The following is a 20,557-nucleotide window of genomic DNA, read 5'->3' as shown; positions in this document are numbered from 1 at the left end:
TTACTAGCCTTGAAAGAATATAAAACTAAATAACTAAAAAGAAATATAGTGACCTTGATGACATTAGAAATTAAATCATCCCTATATTCAAACAGTGAGTTGTTTTCATTGTCATTGAGGGCATAGGGCATATGGTTATTTTGCAGGCACACAACCATAAAAACAAATGATATGTGAGCCCTGTTGGAATCACAAAATTGTAGAGCCTATGAAGAGATCTACAGAGCTTTAGAAACTTATGCCCCTTGTTAGAATTTCCTTGCCTAGACTAGGAAACTGTACAGTCCAGATTAGCTGGTGGTGGGGATCAACATGTGAGGTTAAGGAGAGCCTTTCTCTGTCAGGGCAAAGTCCTTCCTTGCCCACCTGGGCCTACCAGTAAAGATAGTGTGTTCAGAGAATTGTGAGTAGTAATTCAGTAGAACTGTAACATAGAACAAGCACATGAGAGCAGCAAGAGATGCAAGATGCAACTTTGTTTTGGGGTAGACATCCTTCAGAATAATTGGGAATATTATTGGGGGTAGGGTGATTAGAACTATTGCTTTCTTAAACATTTTAAAATACCAAAGATAAAAACCATAGTCACAGTTTGTTTTGGGTTTAAGCCCTGTATAAGCAGGAGCATAGTTGAGAAATTCTAAAAGCAATTTCTCATCAACTATTTTAAGGGTCACAGTGCCTGGAGCTTAACTGACTTGTCCAATATATTTGCATTTCTTGTAGGTGCTGCTTATGCCCACGCAGAGGAGGGTATCAGGAAGTTGGTAGAGCAATGTAAATTGCCTTTTTTGCCCACCCCCATGGGAAAGGGCGTTATTCCTGACAACCATCCAAACTGTGTAGGTGCTGCCAGATCCAGGTGTGTGGCATTCCAGATTTAAAATACAATGACTTGGCAGATTTCAGGCTAATTTAAATTATTTTATGACTTTAATGAATCTAGAAGTTCTGAAAGAATCATGTCGTTTTAAGCACACCTGTTTCTTTTTAGATTTTTCAGTACTTTAAATATGTTGGTCACTATCTTCTGATCTTCGTGGTTTCAAATGAGAAATCTGCAATCGTTTGAATCATTGTTCACCTATATGTAATATGTTGTTTTTCTGTGACTGCTTTCAAGATTTTTTTTGTGTGTATGTGAGGAAAATCAGCCCTGAGCTAACATCCATGCCAATCTTCTTCTTTTTGCTGAAGAAGACCGGCCCTGAGCTAACATCTATTGTCAATCCTCCTCTTTTTTTTTTTTTTTTTCCTTTTTCTCCCCAAAGCCCCAGTAGATAGTTGTATGTCATAGCTGCACATCCTGCTAGTTGCTGTATGTGGGACGCTGCCTCAGCATGGCTGGACAAGCGGTGCGTCGGTGCGCACCTAAGGTCGGTGCGCGCCTAAGATCTGAACCCGGGCCACCAGTAGCGGAGCGTGCGCACTTAACTGCTAAGCCACGGGGCTGGCCCCATCTCAAGATTTTCTTTCTCTTTGATTTTCAGCATTTTGATTATATGTCTGGACATAGTTTTCTTTTAGTTTATCCTGTTTGGAGTTCTCTAATCTTGAATCTATAAATTTATGTCTTTCACCAAATTTGGAAAGTTTTGGACATTATTTCTTTAAATTTTTTTTCTACATCAATCTCTTTTTCCTTTCCTGGGGTAACACAAATATTAAACATTTTGATGATGTCTCACAGGTCCCTGAATATCTGTTCAATTCTTTTCAATCCTTTTGTCTCTTTTATATTTTTTATTTCTCTTCTGAGAACTTCTGTCTTCTCATTTATTTCAAGGGTATTTTGTTTACCTTATGGAGCATAGTTATAATTAACTGCTTTAAAGTCTTTGTTTACTAGTTCCAACATCTGGGTCGTCACAGAATTGGCATCTATTCATTATCTTTTCTTGTGAGAATTGGTCACATTTTTCTAGTTCTTTGTGTACTGACTAATTTTGGATTGTATCCTAGATTTTTAAATATTATGTTGTGAGATTCTAGGTGGTATTAAAATCTTCTGTAGAATGTTTGTTTGTTTGTTTTAGCAAGCAGTTAGCCTGGTTAAGTTCATAATGCCAGTTCTGTCTTACTGTGGGCAGTCATTCCAGGCTCAGTTCAGTTTCAGAGCCTTTGCTATGCTGCTTTGGGTCTGCCCACACATGCACAGCCCAGGGGTGAGCCCCAGATGTGTGGCGGTTCATATCCAGAATTAGGGATTTCTTTTCTCTTTTCTCTAGTCCCCCACTCTGCCTGATTTCCAGGAGTCCCTTTTCCTGGCCCTTGTACGACACAACTAGGGCTGCCTTTGGGGCAGAGTGGCAGAAAAAAAGAAAGACAAAAAATAAGGGCGATTGCCCCCATACTTTTCAGACTACAGAGGCCCCTTTTCTCAATTCCTCTTGCCTGAAAAATGAAGTTTCTCTTGGAATTTTGGCTTCTTTGGAGCTGCCACAATGCAGCTGTGCAGCAGGGCTGCCCTCAGAGCATGGCTGGGAGAGAGAAAAAGAGAAAAAGAAAAAGATCTGAGCTTTTTCCCCCCATGCTCTCTGACTTGCAGGGGCCCCTTTTCCTGATCCTCTGGCCAAAAGGACAGGGTTTCTCTCCAAGTTTTTGCTGTCTTCCAGTTCTATAAGCAGGGCTGCCCTGAGTCAGAGCCAGGAGATAAAAGAGGGGGGAAAAAAACCTTGGAAACTCACATCCTGTGTGGGTCACTTCTTTGACTCCCCTCCTCCCTCTACCTACTATGGTTTACTTTTCCGAGTCCTCAGGTAGTTGCTTTTTCTATTTTGTTGAGTTTTCCATTGTAATCAGTCAGAGAGCTAGACTGTAGTGGGCTCACCCAATCCTGGCTGGCACTAGAAGTCTCCTCTTTTTAGATTTTTAAAACACACTCTTTGATAAGCTATACATTTTTTCTTTTAATTTCTTGAAACTTCTTTATTATGAAATATTCTAAGTATACAAACAAGAAGAGAGAATAATTTAATGAACACTTATGTAACTACCACTCAATTTTATCAAATATAATGTAATATTAAGTAATACATTGCTTTAGGGTTCTTTATTTTTTTAAGAAATAAAAAATTACAGATACATTTGTAGTCTCCTGCATATCTTTCCTCATCTCATTCCCTCCCTCTCTCTCCACAGTTCACCACCATTATGCGTTTCATGTTTTTCATATTCTCATGCGTGCACTAAAATTAATTTTGATGGTTTTTAAAATGTAATCTTTGCTCACTTAATGCTTTCTTAATAGATTATACCTTAATCTGTAAAAGTATAGATTACACCTTTACTTTTTATTCATGTTACTATACATTGTATAGTAGCCAAATTAATTCTTACACTACTAAGTTGTTTTTTTTTTAATATAGTTTACCTTGCGTTGAGCTGAAGTTTATCTTTGTTCTAACCAAATTTTAAGAAGGTGATATTAATGACATTAATAGTGTAAAAAAAGATTGCAAAGGGCTATAAATGAGTCAATGATGTCAAGGGTTTTAGAGCATCAGTAAGAAAATCCATCCTTCCAACTGCAGTTTTTATCTCTTTGTTAAATTGGGTGCCACAGGACCAATACAGTGTATGAATCAGAAGCTGATTCTGAAGACTACTAGAAGCTCTAAATTATTTAGACTTTTATAAATACTTTAGAAATTAATTTTAGAATAATTCAAATAGGAAATACAGATATACTTTTTGTGTTATATCAGATTTTTCTTTTTAATAGGGCCTTGCAGTTTGCTGATGTAATTGTGTTATTTGGTGCCAGATTAAATTGGATTTTGCATTTTGGACTGCCTCCAAGGTATCAGCCAGATGTGAAGTTTATCCAGGTGCGCAGAGAGGCAAGGTTTAAGATCAGAGCTGTCTCTAGTGGACTCTCCCTCTCAGCCATTAGCAGCGCTGCTTTCTTCGTGGCTTTTGTAAAGAACCATTTCTCTTCTTACAAAAGTAGAATTTTACAAATTGTCTGACGTAATTATAGGTACCAAAGGAAGCTGCCTTTTCAATCCTGTGAAATGTAATGTACCACTTTATTTCTAACCAGAAAACCTTTCAAAAGCAAGTTTTAAATAGTTTGGAAAGCATAATTTGCCTCTTCTTCATAGTTCAAGTATATTTAAAGGTAAACCAAAGAGTTTTAAGTAGGATGGTAAGTTAGAACAAAGCATTCAGTATTGTTAGGTACTGAGTTGTTCTTTTAGATGCCAAAACTTTCAGACACCTTTTGGTTGGAAATCTCTAAACAATGCTGCTTTTACCCATGTCATTAAACAGAGTGTTTGGAATATACTCTGATCTCTCTTTGAGGACTCTTATATCATTGTGACCCTCTTTATAAGCCAGTTTTCTTACTGGTGTGGCAAGTACTGCCTACATAGTGGCAAGCAAACCTGTTCACCCTACACAGATTGTGTATTTAGGTCTTTAGGTATTTGATGATCCAGTTGCAATTGCTATCTTCTCCGTATTTACCTTTTACTTCTTAAGAAGTCAACTTCTAATGGTCCCTTTCCTCCTGGGGCCACTGAGAACTAAAACCACAAACAAGCAAGACCTGGGTTGTACCTGGAAGATGCTGCCACTCTTGATTGTCCCTGTTGATTACAGAATATAGTGCATCCCCTTTGGGGTGGGTCAATTTCTCCTCCTTACACAAGCTATTTTCACTTGCCCATGGCCATTCAGAAATGGAGCTTCTGAGTAAGTGGGACGTAATCATGCCATGTCCTAGGAGTGGTTCTCTACTTCTAGGTCCTTGGGCGAGCAGCATCCGCACAACCTGGGAAACATGTTAGAAATGCACATTTTTGGGCCACCCCAGACCCATTGAGATCAGAAATTCTGAGATAGACTCTTGCAGTCTACAGTTTAACAAGCCTACCAGGTGATTCTGACAGTTCAAATTTGAGAACTCCTGCTCTAAATAGGAATTCTAGTGTAATTAAGTGGAACTTTATTATTGATTAGATTCAAAACTATAATTGATCAAGTCAGATGCATGCCTGTGGGTATAATGGAAAAATACCAAAATTCTACAGAGTAGATTTTAAAATGAGAGAAGATGATGAGGTTTCTATACTAGCTATGACACTCATAAAGTTGTATGGATTTTTACTTTTATTGAGAAATTTCTTCAATATCAGAATTTCTTTATCATATGTCATGTATACACAGTTCATTTATTCAGCCTTAATTGACTTCTTAAAGATTTTAAGAGTAAACATGGTTTGTTCTTCAGCCTTATCTCTTTTTTAGGTTGATATCTGTGCAGAAGAATTGGGGAATAATGTAAGGCCTGCTGTGACTTTGCTAGGAGACATAAATGCTGTCACTAAACAGGTAAGAGCTTTTGCCTGGGTTTTAGTTTATGTGGCTTGGTCTTTAGAGAATAGTCAATTCTTGAAAATGTTACAATCTTGATTCACTTGGTGACAGGTCTATTAATATCTATTTTTTTTTTTTTTTTTTTTTTTTTTGTGAGGAGATCAGCCCTGAGCTAACATCCGCCAATCCTCCTCCTTTTTTGCTGAGGAAGACGGCCCTGGGCTAACATCTGTGCCCATCTTCCTCCACTTTATATGGGACGCCGCCACAGCATGGCTTACCAAGCAGTGCATCGGTGCGCGTCCGGGATCCGAACCAGCGAACCCCGGGCCGCCGCAGCGGAGCGCGCGCACTTAACCGCTTGCGCCACCGGGCCGGCCCCTATTAATATCTATTTTAAACAAAATTTATTATGGAAAGCTATTCTTAAACATAAGTTTGGAACTTGGTAAATCCAACTCCTTGTATATAACTCCTTGTGTATACAACTCCTTGCATAACTCCAACTCCTTGTATCATTTTTATGTAAGTTAAGCAAGCATTTTTGGAAGATGATTTAAAATTTAAAGGCATTCGGGGTGGGGCCGGCCCCGTGGCTCAAGCAGTTAAGTGCGCGCGCTCCACTGCGGTGGCCCAGGGTTTGCAGGTTCAGATCCCGGGTGCGCACCAACGCACCGCTTGTCAGGCCATCCTGTGGCAGTGTCCCATATAAAGTAGAGGAAGATGGGCATGGATGTTAGCCCAGGGCCAGTCTTCCTCAGCAAAAAGAGGAGGATTGGCAGATGTTAGCTCAGGGCCAATCTTCCTCACAAAAAAATTAAATAAATAAAGGCATTCAGTAGGCAAATAGTGATTTACTAAGTAGGATTCAGCTATCTGAAAAATTATAATACAGCTTCCAGAGGAACTGAACTTACAGCCAAGAAATGGCTTTATGTACTGGAAGAATCTAACTTAGTATTTCTTTAGGCAATAAAGAGATTTTTAACTCTTCAAATTGTAATCAGTGACTTGTCCAGATTCTTATTATTTGTACATAATTTATACATCTCATTGTGACAGAAGATAAAATATAGTCACATTTATCACTTGATTTTAGATACAAATTGGTATTTTTATCATGATTGTACAATATTAGGATGCAGTCCCCAATCACATGTTAAAGCCCTCTGGAGCATTTGGTCTGTATCATGGGAATCCTAGGTATTCGGGGCTCTCGGCCTTCCTGCAAGGGTGCTATGGAGGGGGTGATTTTGTTTCTTGTGTCAAAGACTGAGGAGGGCTTAAAAGCCCCTGCCTGTGTGGTGTGGAAGAGGTAGCCCTTCCACTGTGTCCTGTGGGAAGCCCGGCATCTGGCAGAAGTCCACACTGACCCAAATAAAAGCTTTCCATCTTACCTATTTATTGTCTATCAGTTGTTTGCTGCCTAGGGGAAAAACAAAGCGTATGAGTGATGTGAAGGGCAGGATAGTAGAGCAGTGTTGTCTTCTTTAAGAAGAGATTTTTGCATTAATATGATTTAAGTTTATTTTCAAAAAAGAAAGAAAAAGTTTGTGTTCTTTTAGCTTTTAGAACAATTTGATAAAACACCATGGCAGTTTCCTCCAGAGAGCAAGTGGTGGAAAGCTCTGAGAGAAAAAATGAAGAGCAATGAAGCTGTATCCAAGGTAACACGGGACCCACTGAAACGCAAGAATGCTTCAGTTCATGGTTCATTCAGTTCTGTCATGACGTAGGCGTTCCTAAAAATCTCCCTGCCATGCGAAGTCACGCAGGAAAAACCACAGGGCTCATGGGAAAAAGGGTTTAGGGGCACAACTCTCAAACACTTTGTGAAACATTAAGATAGGAACCTAATAAAACTGGTGGCCAAGTTTTATACATGTTAAATGGTTAAGAAATATATATAACAATAAATATGGCACTTTACCTTGAAAAAGACCTGAAGCTTCTTGTGGAAGTGGGCATCGGAAGGGTTATAGCTTGTGAATTACTGTAAAGTGGTGGAAGGAGGATCTGACATTGGACAGAAAGTTGTAAGAGCCTGTGTGGATGAGTGTCAATGTGTGTCCTCGGTTTGACCTTGGCACCAAGTCACACTTAGATCTTTTGGAACCTTAAATCCTGGGGCATGTTTTTCTACCTTTGAGATGTAAGTCCTTCAAGGCATATATTTATAATAGATAGGTGTTTCGTCAAAATTGAAAATGTGATCTAATGTGTAGCCTTCTTTTTCTTTTTTTTAATTTCAGCTTTATTGAGGTATAATAGACGTATAAAATTGTAAGATATTTAAAGGTACATCATGGTGATTTGATATACATATACATTGTGAAAAGATTCCCCCCATCTAGTTAATTAACACGTCCCATCACCTCACATTTATTTATTTATTTATTTATTGGTTAGAACATTTATAGCCTTCTTTTTCAATTAACTTTTGTATCACTGCTGGAAATTCTTTTGCAACTTCCTTGTTTGCACTCATGGTTTTGCTTGATAACTGAAGGCTTTGGAAATTGTAGTAATATGTGAAACCACCAAACCATCCACTATGAGCACTAAAATGAGCCACTTCTGCAGGATTTGGCGATTTCTGTTTAAAAATCTTCGTGTATAAATAGTGTTTTCTCTTTGATTGTGAGAAAGATTGTTCCTGATTTTTTTCAGTTTTGTGTATTCCTATGCATCTTGGTTTAGCTGGGTGCAGTTTTCTGTGTTCATGTGGTATTTCTCACTGATGGAATCACGCATAAGCAAGTATGAAGTTTGAGTTGTGCTCATATTGTTCCCTAATATATTAGTTGTCTTGGAATAAATTTGCAGTTTCAAAACAAGCAGAATTGATTACACATGATTCTATCTTTAATTGGAATTTTAATCAGTGACTCTTTCTCCTATCAAGAGCCAGTCTCAACTCTATTTCCTGAATGGTGTCATGGTTAATCCCTTCTTTTCCCTAGGAATCACCTTAGTATAAGATGGAAGGAACTTGCCTCTCTTCTCTGGTATGGGAGTATAGGAGTGTCCCTCGTCTATCTTGGGTATAATCTCCAATGGACTAAAGTAGCACAAGTGAAGAGGCAGTGCTGGGACCAGATGGGACTGTTGCTGCTAAAGCCCCACGTGGCTTTCTCTCAGCTCTGAAAAGCAAATGGCCAGACAAAGGCATTTACCTTGCTGTTTTTTCCTCCATTCAGAGATTCTTTAGAATAGTGAATGAAGCATATCTGCTTTATCCTCCAGTGCATGTGGGGAAGAACCAGATTTTCATATTTTCTAAAATTCTGACTTTACTTTAAGCTTAGGGCCATATTTCAGATGAAAATATTCTAGTATAAAAATTTCACTTTTTCTAAGGCAGTGTTTTCCTCAGAGTGCTCAAATAAGACTGTTTAGTTTTGTTTAACCTAGTGTTTCCAGCTAGCTTTACTATAGGAATTCTTGGTCTTTAATATGCTAATGTGCATTGTGGATCTCCAGGAGGAGGGACGTTCCCTGGCTTATTTGATTGTATCCCAAACTGGGACTGCAGAACCTCTTTTTCTTAGCATGTCCTCCAGGACTGTTCACAGATCAATTAGCTTCTCAGAGTGGCCATTTGGTGGCCGTTTGGGAACCTCGTAGTTTGTAGTTGTTGCCTATTTGCAAATAAGTTTGGTAGTAGCTTTTTGGGACTGTTTATTTTCATTGTATCTCAATCTAATTTGTTTATATTTCCTTCTAATATTTTAGAAATTAGCTTCCAAGAAATCCCTGCCTATGAATTATTATACAGTATTCTACCATGTTCAAGAACAACTACCCAGAGACTGTTTTGTGGTAAGTGAAGGAGCAAATACTATGGATATTGGACGCACTGTGCTTCAGAACTACCTCCCTCGTCACAGGTAAGGCTCCTAAAAAAGAAATTATATTGAATTATATTGTGTTAAATTTGAAACTACAATAATGCAGACTAATAAAACGTTTGAGAATTATACATGTTCAGTGTTTAAGGACATATTTCATATAAAGGTATTCTTAGGTGAGGTTTTGTAGAGTTTTAATGCTTGATATGTCCTCGATATCATGTGATAATTTGTATTGTCATTGTTCTAAGGATATATTCACAGTCTTCCAAGCAATCACGAGTGACTTTTTTCTCTCATTCTGTTTATCCTTGACAAATTAGTTCCTCACAGTCTAAAAACTTCGTATTAAAGGAAGAGAATGTTTTTATGGTTCTTTATTTTTCAGTGAACCATGTGACTATAACTAGATTTATAACATGCTTCAGAGGGTTTCATTCTAACTTTGTTCCCCAACAGGCTTGATGCTGGTACTTTTGGAACAATGGGAGTTGGTTTGGGATTTGCCATTGCAGCTGCTATAGTGGCTAAAGATAGAAACCCAGGACAGCGGGTCATCTGTGTGGCAGGAGACAGCGCATTTGGGTTTTCTGGCATGGAAGTGGAAACCATCTGCAGGTAAAACAGCATTCTGAATCAGAGCATTTCTTTCTCCAAAATGTGAAAAATTATACACAAGACCCACTAGCCTAAGTATTTGTTAATACTTACCAGGCATTCACCATGTGCCAAGGGCCCTGTGCGTAGTGGTGTGCCGCATCCTGAAAATACTAAATAAATAATCCCAAGGTCTTTCTCATCCAGGATAGCATGTTCATGACCTCTTTACCGCATGCCAAAAACTTGCAAAACTGTAGGGAGTGGTTTTGAGGTCACTGAAAAAAAGTTCTGGTCTGAGAAAAGCTTGTTTTCTGTGGGGAGACAGCAGAGCTTGGTGGGTAGGAACACAGCCTCTGGGTCAGATGGCCTGGGTTTAAATACTTGCTCGACCACGTCAGAGCCAAGTGACTTGGGTTAAGTCACTTAACCAAACTTCAGTCTCCTCTAAAATAGGGATAGGAATAGTAATAGCTCCTACCTCAGAGGACGGTTGTGAGGAACAAATGAGATAATCTGGGTAAAGCTCGAGGTGAATGTCAGCTTTTCAGATTGTGTTTATAATTATGAGCATTCATGGAGAAATGCATGGGTTATAGCTCCTACTGTAGAAGTATGGGGAGTTTTTCTCCCCAATTATTTAAACTCTCGTAAAACCATTCTATTCTTAGCCAGGGCTCTTATTAGGACTTTTTAAAATCATGTTTTGGGGCTTTCAAAGCTTTGGCATATAAAACTTTCAAGATTAGAGGGAAAGTATGTGCCTGTTAGAGTGTCTGTGTATGGACAACCAACTGGTATACACCAAAAAGATGATTTATGGGGAAGTCGGCCTTCTAGAGGGTAATGATCCCCTTTGAGCATGGAGAGCAGATAGTTACCACCATCCTGTTACTTAACAGTCTGCAGTTTAGATTTGTTTTTACACCTGGTCTCAGAAATTATGTTTGTAGAAAATAAAGCCCAGGTTCTTTTGTCAATCAGTAGTGCGGTTTAATCTGCCTTTTTTTTGTCTTTACCATACTGTTTAGCACATTGTTAAATACTCTCTTTTTCTCTCGTCATTACACCGTGTAATGTTTTTCTAATTCTGGGTGAAGTGGTTTGAGAGGAGAGAATATATGCTAGTCACTTGTGTGCCTCTCACAGCATCTTGCAAGTGCTGGTTGTCTATGAGGAATTCAATAAATAGATACTTTTCAGACAGTACTAGTGGGCACCACCTAGAAGTGATGCTTTAGAGGGTGTTAAGTATGGAAGGTGACATCATTAACACCTGGATCTATGAAAACCAAAGTTTAGAAAAGCTCAGGTGATTTGCCTGAGGTCCATAGCTGCATGGTGGTAGAACGGGGTCTGCCACCCCCTAATCTGTCGTTCTTTCTACTACTCCGTGATATTTCTGTTAATGATTTGATATTCTTATTAGGATAACATATGCTTAACTTTTAGTCTTACCCTAATATTACAAAAAAGCTTATGGAAGACTATCCATTTTTAAGTTAAAATTTCAGCCCAAAGAAAAGAAATTACTTTAAATTTAGATTTTCTTTATATTTTGCTCGTGATTTTAGGTACAACTTGCCAATTGTGCTTTTGGTGGTGAATAATAATGGAATTTACCAAGGTTTTGATATAAATACTTGGAAGGAAATGTTAAAATTTGGTGACGCTACTGCAGTGTAAGTAACCCAGAACGATGTATATTTACTTTCTCATCTATTTTAATCTTTTTTTAAAAAGTCTGCTGTATTGGAATGTGCTTGTGGTGTGAGTATTGATGTTTATATTGGCAGCCCCTCTAAAGGGCAGGAACCCTGTCTGCATGGTTTCTCTTTGCACGACCATCCAGGATTGGGTGCTTCAATAAATAGTTTATACTCAGGGAGCCACTGAAGACTCAGACGAATGAGTTTGAGTCTAAGCCTTGTTAATGGAAGGGCTTATTGCAAAATGCTCCCGGTCCTACTATTCCTACTACATCATGTAGATATGTAGATGTTTACATATTTTTATGATCCAGAGGTCTTCCTTCCTTTTTACCACTTAGCTAAATCTTGATCATCTAGTCGCAGAGCCAAACTGAGCCAGCGTAGTAGCTGGCGATGGGGTATGAGAGAGATGTGAAGTTGTGACTGGAGCAGGGTGTGGTGTGTTTGCTTATGCCTCAGTGACTTCATTTGTTATTTTGTTGGTTTTTTTTTTTTGAGGTAACCATTTCTTTTTTCCTCTTTTTCTTTTGGATTCATAATAGTTGATGGTGTAGCCTGCACTGTCCAGTATAGCCACCACTAGCCACATGTGGCTATTTATATTAAATTAAAAATTCATCTCATTTTAACTAGTCACATTTTAAGTGCTCACAGTAACAGATCACTAGTGGCTACTATACTGGATGGCACAGATATAAAATATTTCCATCATCACAAAAGGTTCTACTGGATATTCTTGTATAGACAATAAAAAATATATGGAAAGTTTAGTGTACTTGCATGTCAGTCTAAGTGTTGGACATAAAAGTATGCCGTTCAGTTCAGCCTAAAATTTTCCACAAATTATTTCAGAGAATGACTTTTTTTTCTATTGATTTGTGACCTTCTTTTTCAGGGCCCCTCCACACTCTCTTCTGCCAAACTCACATTATGAGCAGGTCATGACTGCATTTGGAGGCAAAGGGTATTTTGTACAAACACCAGAAGAACTCCAAAAATCCCTGAGGCAGGGGTTGGCAGACACAACTAAACCTTCTCTTATCAACATCCTGATTGAGCCGCAGGCCGCGCGGAAGCCCCAGGTAAATGCGATAGCCAAGCAGAAAGCAGAAATGCCTCTGCTCTCTCACCCCCAAAAGCATCGACCAAATAGAACACCCTGTTATTCACTGAGTCGTTTCTAAAGCATTTCTGAGTTTGGCACTTTGATTTGTTTGTTCAGTGACTATTTGTTGAGATATGTGTTAGGGTGTGCTGTGTCAGGTAGTAAGAATAGCATGGTGAGCAAAACCAGGCTCAGCCCTCACCTCATGGAGCTTATAGTACTGTATGGGAGAGGGACAGTCCAGTCACCTCACAACTGAATGCATTATGACAGAGTGAAGCATTGCGCTGAAGGAAGGGAACACGGTTCTGAATGAGCATACAACAAAGGAATCTGATTTATATTGGGGTCACAGGGAAGGCTTCTCAGAGGAAGTGATGCTGAGATCCAAAGGATAAGTAGAGACAAACTCAGCAAAGAGATGAGGGAAGAGATGTGCAAAGGCTCTGTTGCAGGAGGGAGCATGACAAGTCTGAGGAACTGAAAGGCCAGAGTTGCTGGAAGACAGAGAGTGGAGAAAGCACAGTAGGGGATGAGACTATAGTAGGATGATTTGTGCAGTTATATTCAAAATTTGTTACTTTGGCGTCTAAAGCAAAACTACAGTATAGATTACAGCATTAAAATAAATTACAAGATGTGTAGCATGATCCTCTCCCATCCCAGATTAAGTTGCTTTTCATACCTAAGTTTGTACTCTGATCCTGGTCCTGCCACTTGCCCTCTCTTATATACCTATCCTCCATTCTTACACCTTGCGTATCAGCTGCTGTTTTCAGAGCAGATAATTTTTTCAAGTAGTTTCTGTCTTGGGTCTTCATACATATATCTGCTGTGAGATCTTTTTCTTTTTTGAACAAGGCAGTGGACAAATGGGTAAATAGACACCTGGACAATCAATGAAATGTAAATTAACTTGGAAACTATAAAATATATAGAATTCTACTGAAATTCTGTTTCTGTAAAAACAGATATCAGAGACTTTGGCAGAAGGAACAGAAAGGAACTACAAAACAGCCAGAAAATGAACAAAAATGGCAATAAGCACATACTTATCAATAATTAGTTTAAATGTGAATAGACTAAATTCTCCAATCAAAAGACCTAGAGTGGCTGGATAAAAAAACAAGACACAGGCCAGGTGGTTTAGTGGTTAAGTTCGCACACTCCACTTCAGTGGCCCAGGGTTTGCAAGTTAGGATCCCAGGCGTGGACCTACACACTTCTTATCAAGCTATGCTGTGGCAGGCGTTCCACGAATAAAGTAGAGGAAGATGGGCACAGATGTTAGCCCAGGGCCAATCTTCCTCAATGAAAGAGGAGGATTGGCAATAGATGTTAGCTCAGAGCTAATCTTCCTCACCAAAAAAAAAAAAAAAAGCAAAAAAACAAGACATATCTATATGCTGCCTACCAGAGACTCACTTCAGATATAAGGACACACAGACTGAAAGTGAAGGGGTGGAAAAAGATATTCTATGGAGATGGAAACCGAAAGAAAGCTGGGGTAGCTATGCTTACATCAGACAAAATAGACCTTAAAACAAAGACTGTAATAAGAAACAAAGAAGGGTATTACATAATGATAAAGGGGTCAATCCAGCAATTTTAATTGTATTTACATTTGTACATATTTGTGCACCCAACATAGGAGCACCTAAATACAATCGTCCCTTGGTATCCACATCCACGGATTGAACCAAATGCAGATCATAAACATAGTACATGATCCATGGTTGGTTGAATCCACAGATGCAGAACACGTAGATACAGAGGGCCAACTGTATATAAAGCAAATATTAACAGACCTAAAGGGAGAAATAGATAGCAATACAATAATAGTAGGAGACTTTAATACCCCACTTTCATCAATGGATAGATCGTCCAGACAGAAAATGAATAAGGAAACATTGGCTGTAAACAACACATTAGACCAGATGGACTTAACAGATATATACAGAACATTCCATCCAAAAGCAACAGAATACACATTCTTCTCAAATGCACATGGAACATGCTCCAGGATAGATCACATGTTAGGCCACAAAACAACTCTTCATAAATTTAAAAAGATTGAAATCATACCAAGTTTCTTTTCTGACCATAATGGTATGAAACTACAAATCAATTATAAGAAGAAAACTGGAAAATTCACAAATGTGTAGAGATTAAACAAGGTGCTATTGAACAACAATGAGTCAGAGAAATCAAAACATGCCTTGAGACAAATGAAAATAGAAATACAACATACCAAAACTTATGGGCGCAGCAAAAGCTATTCTAAGAAGGAAGTTCGTAGCAATGAATGCCTACTTCAAGAAACAAGAAAAATCTCAAACAACCTAACTTTACACCTCAAGGAACTAGAAAAAGAAGAACAAACAAAGCCCAAACTTAGTAGAAGGAAGGAAATAACAAAGACTAGAGTGGAAATAAATGAATAATAGAAAACATAATAGAAAAGATCAACAAAACTAAGAGCTGGTTCTTTGAAAAGATAAAATTGACAAATCTTTGGCTAAACTCACCAAGAAAAAAAAAAGAGGACTCAAATAAATAAAATCAAAAATGAAAGAGGAGACGTTACAACTGATACTACAGAAATAAAAAGGATCATACGCAACTATTGTGAACAATTTTAAGCCAACAAATTTGACAACCTAGAAGAAATGGATAAATTCCTAGAAACATATGACCTACCAAGACTGAATCATGAAGAAATAGAAGCTCTGAACAGACTGATTACTAGTAAGAAGATTGAATCAGTAGTCAAAAACCTCCCAATAAAAAGAAGTCCAGGACCAGATGGCTTCACTGGTGAATTCCACCAAACATTCAAAGAAGATTTAATACCTATCCTTCTCAAACTATTCCAAAAAATAGAAGAGGAAGGAATGCTTCCAAGCTCGTCTTACAAGACCAGCATCACCCTGATAACCAAAACCAGACAAGAACACCAGAAGAAAAGAAAATTGACAGGACAATATCCCTGATGAACATAGATACAAAAATCCTCAGCAATATGTTAGCAAACTGAATTCAACAATACGTTAAAAGGATCATACACCATGATCAAGTGGGGTGTATCCTGAGAATGCAAGGATGGCTCAATGTCCAGAAATCAATCAATGTGCTACAACACATTAACAAAATGAAGGATAAAAATCATATGATCATCTCAATAGATGCAGAAAAAGCATTTGACAAAATTTGATGTACATTTATGATAAAAACTTTCAACAAAATGGGTATAGAGGGAACGTACCTCAACATAATCAAGGCCATATATGACAAGCCCACAGCTAACATCATACTCAACACTGAAAATCTGAAAGTTTTTCCTCTAAGATCAGGAACAAGACAAGGATGCCCAATCTCACCACTCCTATTCAATCTAGGACTGGAAGTCCTAGCCAGAGCAGTCAGGCAAGAAAAAGAAATAAAAAGCATCCAAATGGGAAAGGAAGAAGTAAAATTGTCTCTGTTTGCAGATGACATGATATTATGTATAGAAAACCCCAAAGAATCCACCAAAAAGCTGTTAGAACTATTAATGAATTCAGTAGAGTTATAGCATACAGAATCAATATGCAAAAATCTGTTGTGTTTCTATACATTAATAATGAACTATCAGAAAGAGAAATTAAGAAAACAATCCCATTTACAATTGCATCAAAAAGAATGAAATAACCTAGGAATAAATTAAATTAAGGAGATGAAAAATCTGTACACTGAAAACTATAAGACATTGCTAAAAGAAATTAAAGAAGACAGATAAATGGAAATATATTCTGTGCTCTTGGATTGGAAGAATTAATATTGTTAAAATATTCATACTACTCAAAACAATCTACAGATTCAATGCAATCCCCATCAAAATTCCAATGACGTTTTTCGTAGAAATAGAACAAACAATCCTGAAATTGGTATGGAACCACAAAAGACCCCGAATAGCCAAAGCAATCTTGAGAAAGAACAACAAAACTGGAGGCATCACACTCCCTGATTTCAAATTACATTACAAAGCTATAGTAATCAAAACAGTATGGTATTGACATAAAAACAGACACGTAGATCAATGGAACAGAATAGAGAGCCTAGAAATAAACCTGTGCATATATGGTCAATTAATTTACAACAAAGGAGCCAAGAACATACAGTGGGGAAAGGACAATTCTTCAATAAATGGTGTTGGGAAAACTGGATGGGCACATGCAAAAGAATGAAACTGGACGACTATCTTACACCATATGCAAAAACTAACTCAAAATAGATTAAAGACTTGAAAGTAAGACCTGAAACCATAAAACTCATCAAAGGAAACATAAGTGGTAAGCTCCTTGATGTTGGTCTTGGAGATAATTTTTTGAATCTGACACCAAAAGCAAAGGCAACAAAAGCAAAAACAAACAAAAGAACTACATCAAACTAAAAAACTTCTGCACAGCAAAGGAGACGATCAGCAAAATGAAAAGGCAGCCTACTGAATGGGGGAAAATATTTGCAAATCATGTGTCTGATAAGGGGTTAATATCCAAAATATATAAAGAACTCATACAACTCAATAGCAAAAAAACAAACAATTGGATTTAAAAATGGGCAGAAGATCTGAATAGACATTTTTCCAAAGAAGATATACAGAAGGCCAACAAGTACATGAAAAGATGCTCAGCATCAGTAATCATCAGGGAAATGCAAATTAAAAGCACAATGAGATACCACCTCACACCTGTTAGAATGGCTGTTATCAAAAAGACAAGAAATAAGTGTTGGCGAGGATGTGGAGAAAATGGAACTCCTGTGCCCTGTTAGTGGGAACGTAAATTGGTGCAGCCACTGTGGAAAACAGTATAAAGATTCCACAAAAAAATTAAGTCTAAAACTACCATATGATCCAGCAATTCCACTTCTGAGTATCTATCTGAAGAAAACGAAAACACTAACTCGAAGGGATATATGCACCCCCATGTTCATTGCAGCATTATTTACAATAGCCAAGATATGTAAGCAACCTAAGTGTCCATCAGTGGATGAATGGATAAAGAAAATCTGGTATACATACACAATGGAATATTATTCAGCCATAAAAAGAAGGAAATTTTGCCATTTGTGACAACGTGGAGGGACCTTGAGGGCATTATGCTAAGTGAAATAAGGCAGACGTAGAAAGACACATACCATGTGATCTTACTTACATGGAATCTAAAAACAAACAAGCAAACAAAAAACAGGCTCATAGATACATAGGAACAGATTGGTGGTTGCTAGAGGGGAGGGGTGCGAGGAGTGGGGGGAAATGGGTGAAGGGCGTCAAAAGGTACCAACTTCTAGTCATAAAATAAATCAGCATGATGAGTATAGTTAATACTGTATTGCATATTTGAAAGTTGCTAAGAGAGTAGATCTTAAAAGTTCTCATCACAAGAAGAAAAATTTTTGTAGGTATGTGTCATGATGGATGTTAACTAGACGTGTTGTGATCATTTCACAATGTAAACAAATATTGAATCGTTATGTTGTATACCTGAAACTAATATAATGTTATATGCGAGTTACACTTCAATTAAAAAAGAGAGAGAGATATTTGCATTTACCTCATAGCAGAGAGGAGAGATACTCAAGAAGAAGTATGATGAAGAGGAAGATGAGCACAGAGAGACTAGGCCAGAAAGGTGATGTGCTAGGTGGCATTAGCAGGTGGTTATGTGGAGCAAGCAGGCAGACTGTTTTAAGGTAGGATTAACAACTTTCAGAATCTACTCTGTCCTTCTGTGAGCTTATTGATTGCCTTTCCTTTTTTAAAAATCTGTTTGTTGAAATGATTTCTGCTAACCAGACACCCAATAGACAGGTTTTTAAATCTCATGTCATTTTATTTATAATTGAGCATATACTTTCTAGTGACTGGAATGTTAGTTTGCAACCCAGGATGCCCTCCTCCTGGCATCAGAGAACGGGGGAAACTAAAGCCACTATGAGAGGCTTGATAAACAGATATTTAGAACACACACACAAAATAGGCAATCTTGAGACCTGTGTTAGTCACAAAAGAGCCCTAATGAATTGTCCCCTCTCTGCTAGTTCATTCACGTTTCCAATGATCTGCTTCTAATGATCTGCTCTCAAAGTCTCTATGAATTTTTGGAGGTATTGCTGGAGATATACAATTTCTTATCTCCTCTTTTATAATTCCAGGAGGATTATCCTTCTCTTTCTTTCATCTACCACTTCAACATTATTTATCCTCATTCCAGTAGAATTCTGCACATATTATAGTTTCTAAGCTGTTGGTTTTCATTGATTGTCTGTGTATCCATCTGCCACTTGTCATTGATGCTCAGTGAAGGCTGGCTGCTTCCTACTATAATAGACGGAGGACCTGATCTCTGCGTTCGCTTACGTCCAGGCCACGTGTGTAGGATGGTATTAGTCCTGGAAAAGGCTTCTTTGCACTGCTCTTCCTACCCAGGTCCTTAGACCTGGGAGCTTGGCCCTCTTTGGGCTGCTTTCTTTTCTTCTTTTCAGTGTACTTGTGGTTTTTTGGACTCTATTAACGGAGGAGGGCCCAGAAAGTCATTTTAGATTGTTTTGAAGACAAGACAGAAAGGTTCACTATGGATTTTTAGCTTCTTTTTGGGAAAAGCAGTAGAGCAAAGACAAACCTCATTTACCACCATTGTGGTAATTGTGGTTATAATGGGACTTCTAGATTTTAGAGGAAGCAAAACAGTGAGAATATAGTTTGAGACACTTATTTCTTTTCACTGAATGTTTGTTGTCTTTTCTACTTCTAGGATTTTCACTGGCTGACCCGCTCTAATCTTTAAATAAAGACGCCAATGAGTGGTCTTGAGGAGTTTTCTCTTTCCTGTAAGATGGAACTTTATTTACCACAGCAAAATTACTATAATGTTAAAGTTGTTGTGCAAAGAAAAATAACATTTCTAAATGACATTTTATAGTAAAGTAATTGATTAAAAACAGAAAAGTAATCAGTATTCTACCACAGAAATAACCATTTACAGATGAAAGAAGAGGAAAATTTTTATTGAATAATAGCATTGTAACTGCCTAACCGCTGAGTTACATATCATTACGCATTACATTACACATTACGTATTTCTTTTACGTAAATCCATTCTTAAGGTCACATATCTTTTAAAAACATCTTCTGAAGAGAAAAGCTCCAAGAATTGTCTAATGTAGAGGCATGTTCAGGAAGCTGGAGTACATGGGCTCTTTCTTCTTCATCATTTATGTGTTGACCACTTTGTACCTTAGTCTCCCCAGTATTTAATGGAGCTTGTTCTATACTTTATGAGTTGGGTTTTTGTTTTGCTTTGGTTTTCTGGAAAGAACTCACTGAGCCAAAGGAGAAGTCACACCACACCCAGACTAATAATTTCGGGGTATATTTGGATTAGCAACCTTAGCTTATGTCTACCCCATTGAGAGCAACAGAGTCAACAGCCTTAATATATAAAGAACTTGTATAAATAAGAAAAATATTAATGCACTAATAGAAAAATGGGTAAAGGGCATGAATGCATAATTAACAGAAAAAATATAAGTGGTCAATAAAATTATGAGTATGAACAAATATAAATATGTAAGTTAGGCTGAAAAACCTTTTTTTTGCCTATCCACTTGGCAAAGCACTTTCTAAATTATAATTTGCAGCACGAGTGAGGGCGAAGTGAAATAAGCCCTGCTCTGCAGTGGTGGAAGTTGAAATTGGTGCATGTTTCTGTAGAGTAATTCTAACAGTGCTTCTATTTGGAATCTTAAAAATGTTCATATCCCACAACTTAAGCTAAGGTGAGGCTGTTTGCAGAATGTATCCTAAAGAAATAATAAAATATTTGATCTATAATATTTATATATGAGACCATTCAGCATAGTTTTATTTAGGAACAACTCCAGTATTTAATAATAAGACATTGGTTACATACATTATGATCTGTCGA

At 37.7% G+C, this 20,557-nt stretch overlaps 1 protein-coding gene across 1 annotated transcript in view; it reads left to right on the top strand.

Annotated features, from left to right (window-relative positions):
• The window catches only part of HACL1 (2-hydroxyacyl-CoA lyase 1), a 32,700-nt gene extending 13,171 nt beyond the window's left edge, over nt 1-19,529 (top strand). The window contains exons 9-17 of the mRNA XM_058553455.1: nt 727-862; nt 3,725-3,830; nt 5,257-5,340; nt 6,891-6,992; nt 9,061-9,215; nt 9,636-9,794; nt 11,348-11,455; nt 12,381-12,567; nt 19,385-19,529. Coding sequence (XP_058409438.1) covers nt 727-862; nt 3,725-3,830; nt 5,257-5,340; nt 6,891-6,992; nt 9,061-9,215; nt 9,636-9,794; nt 11,348-11,455; nt 12,381-12,567; nt 19,385-19,417 — 1,070 coding nt within the window. The 3' untranslated portion in view covers nt 19,418-19,529. The remainder of the gene's footprint in view (nt 1-726; nt 863-3,724; nt 3,831-5,256; nt 5,341-6,890; nt 6,993-9,060; nt 9,216-9,635; nt 9,795-11,347; nt 11,456-12,380; nt 12,568-19,384) is intronic.
• Nucleotides 19,530-20,557: the final 1,028 nt, after the last annotated feature.

This window comes from Diceros bicornis, chromosome 2 (assembly GCF_020826845.1).
Source record: "Diceros bicornis minor isolate mBicDic1 chromosome 2, mDicBic1.mat.cur, whole genome shotgun sequence".
Classification (NCBI taxonomy): domain Eukaryota; kingdom Metazoa; phylum Chordata; class Mammalia; order Perissodactyla; family Rhinocerotidae; genus Diceros; species Diceros bicornis.
The sequence above is the reverse complement of the archived record's forward strand: the minus strand, read 5'-3'. Positions and strand labels throughout refer to the sequence as shown.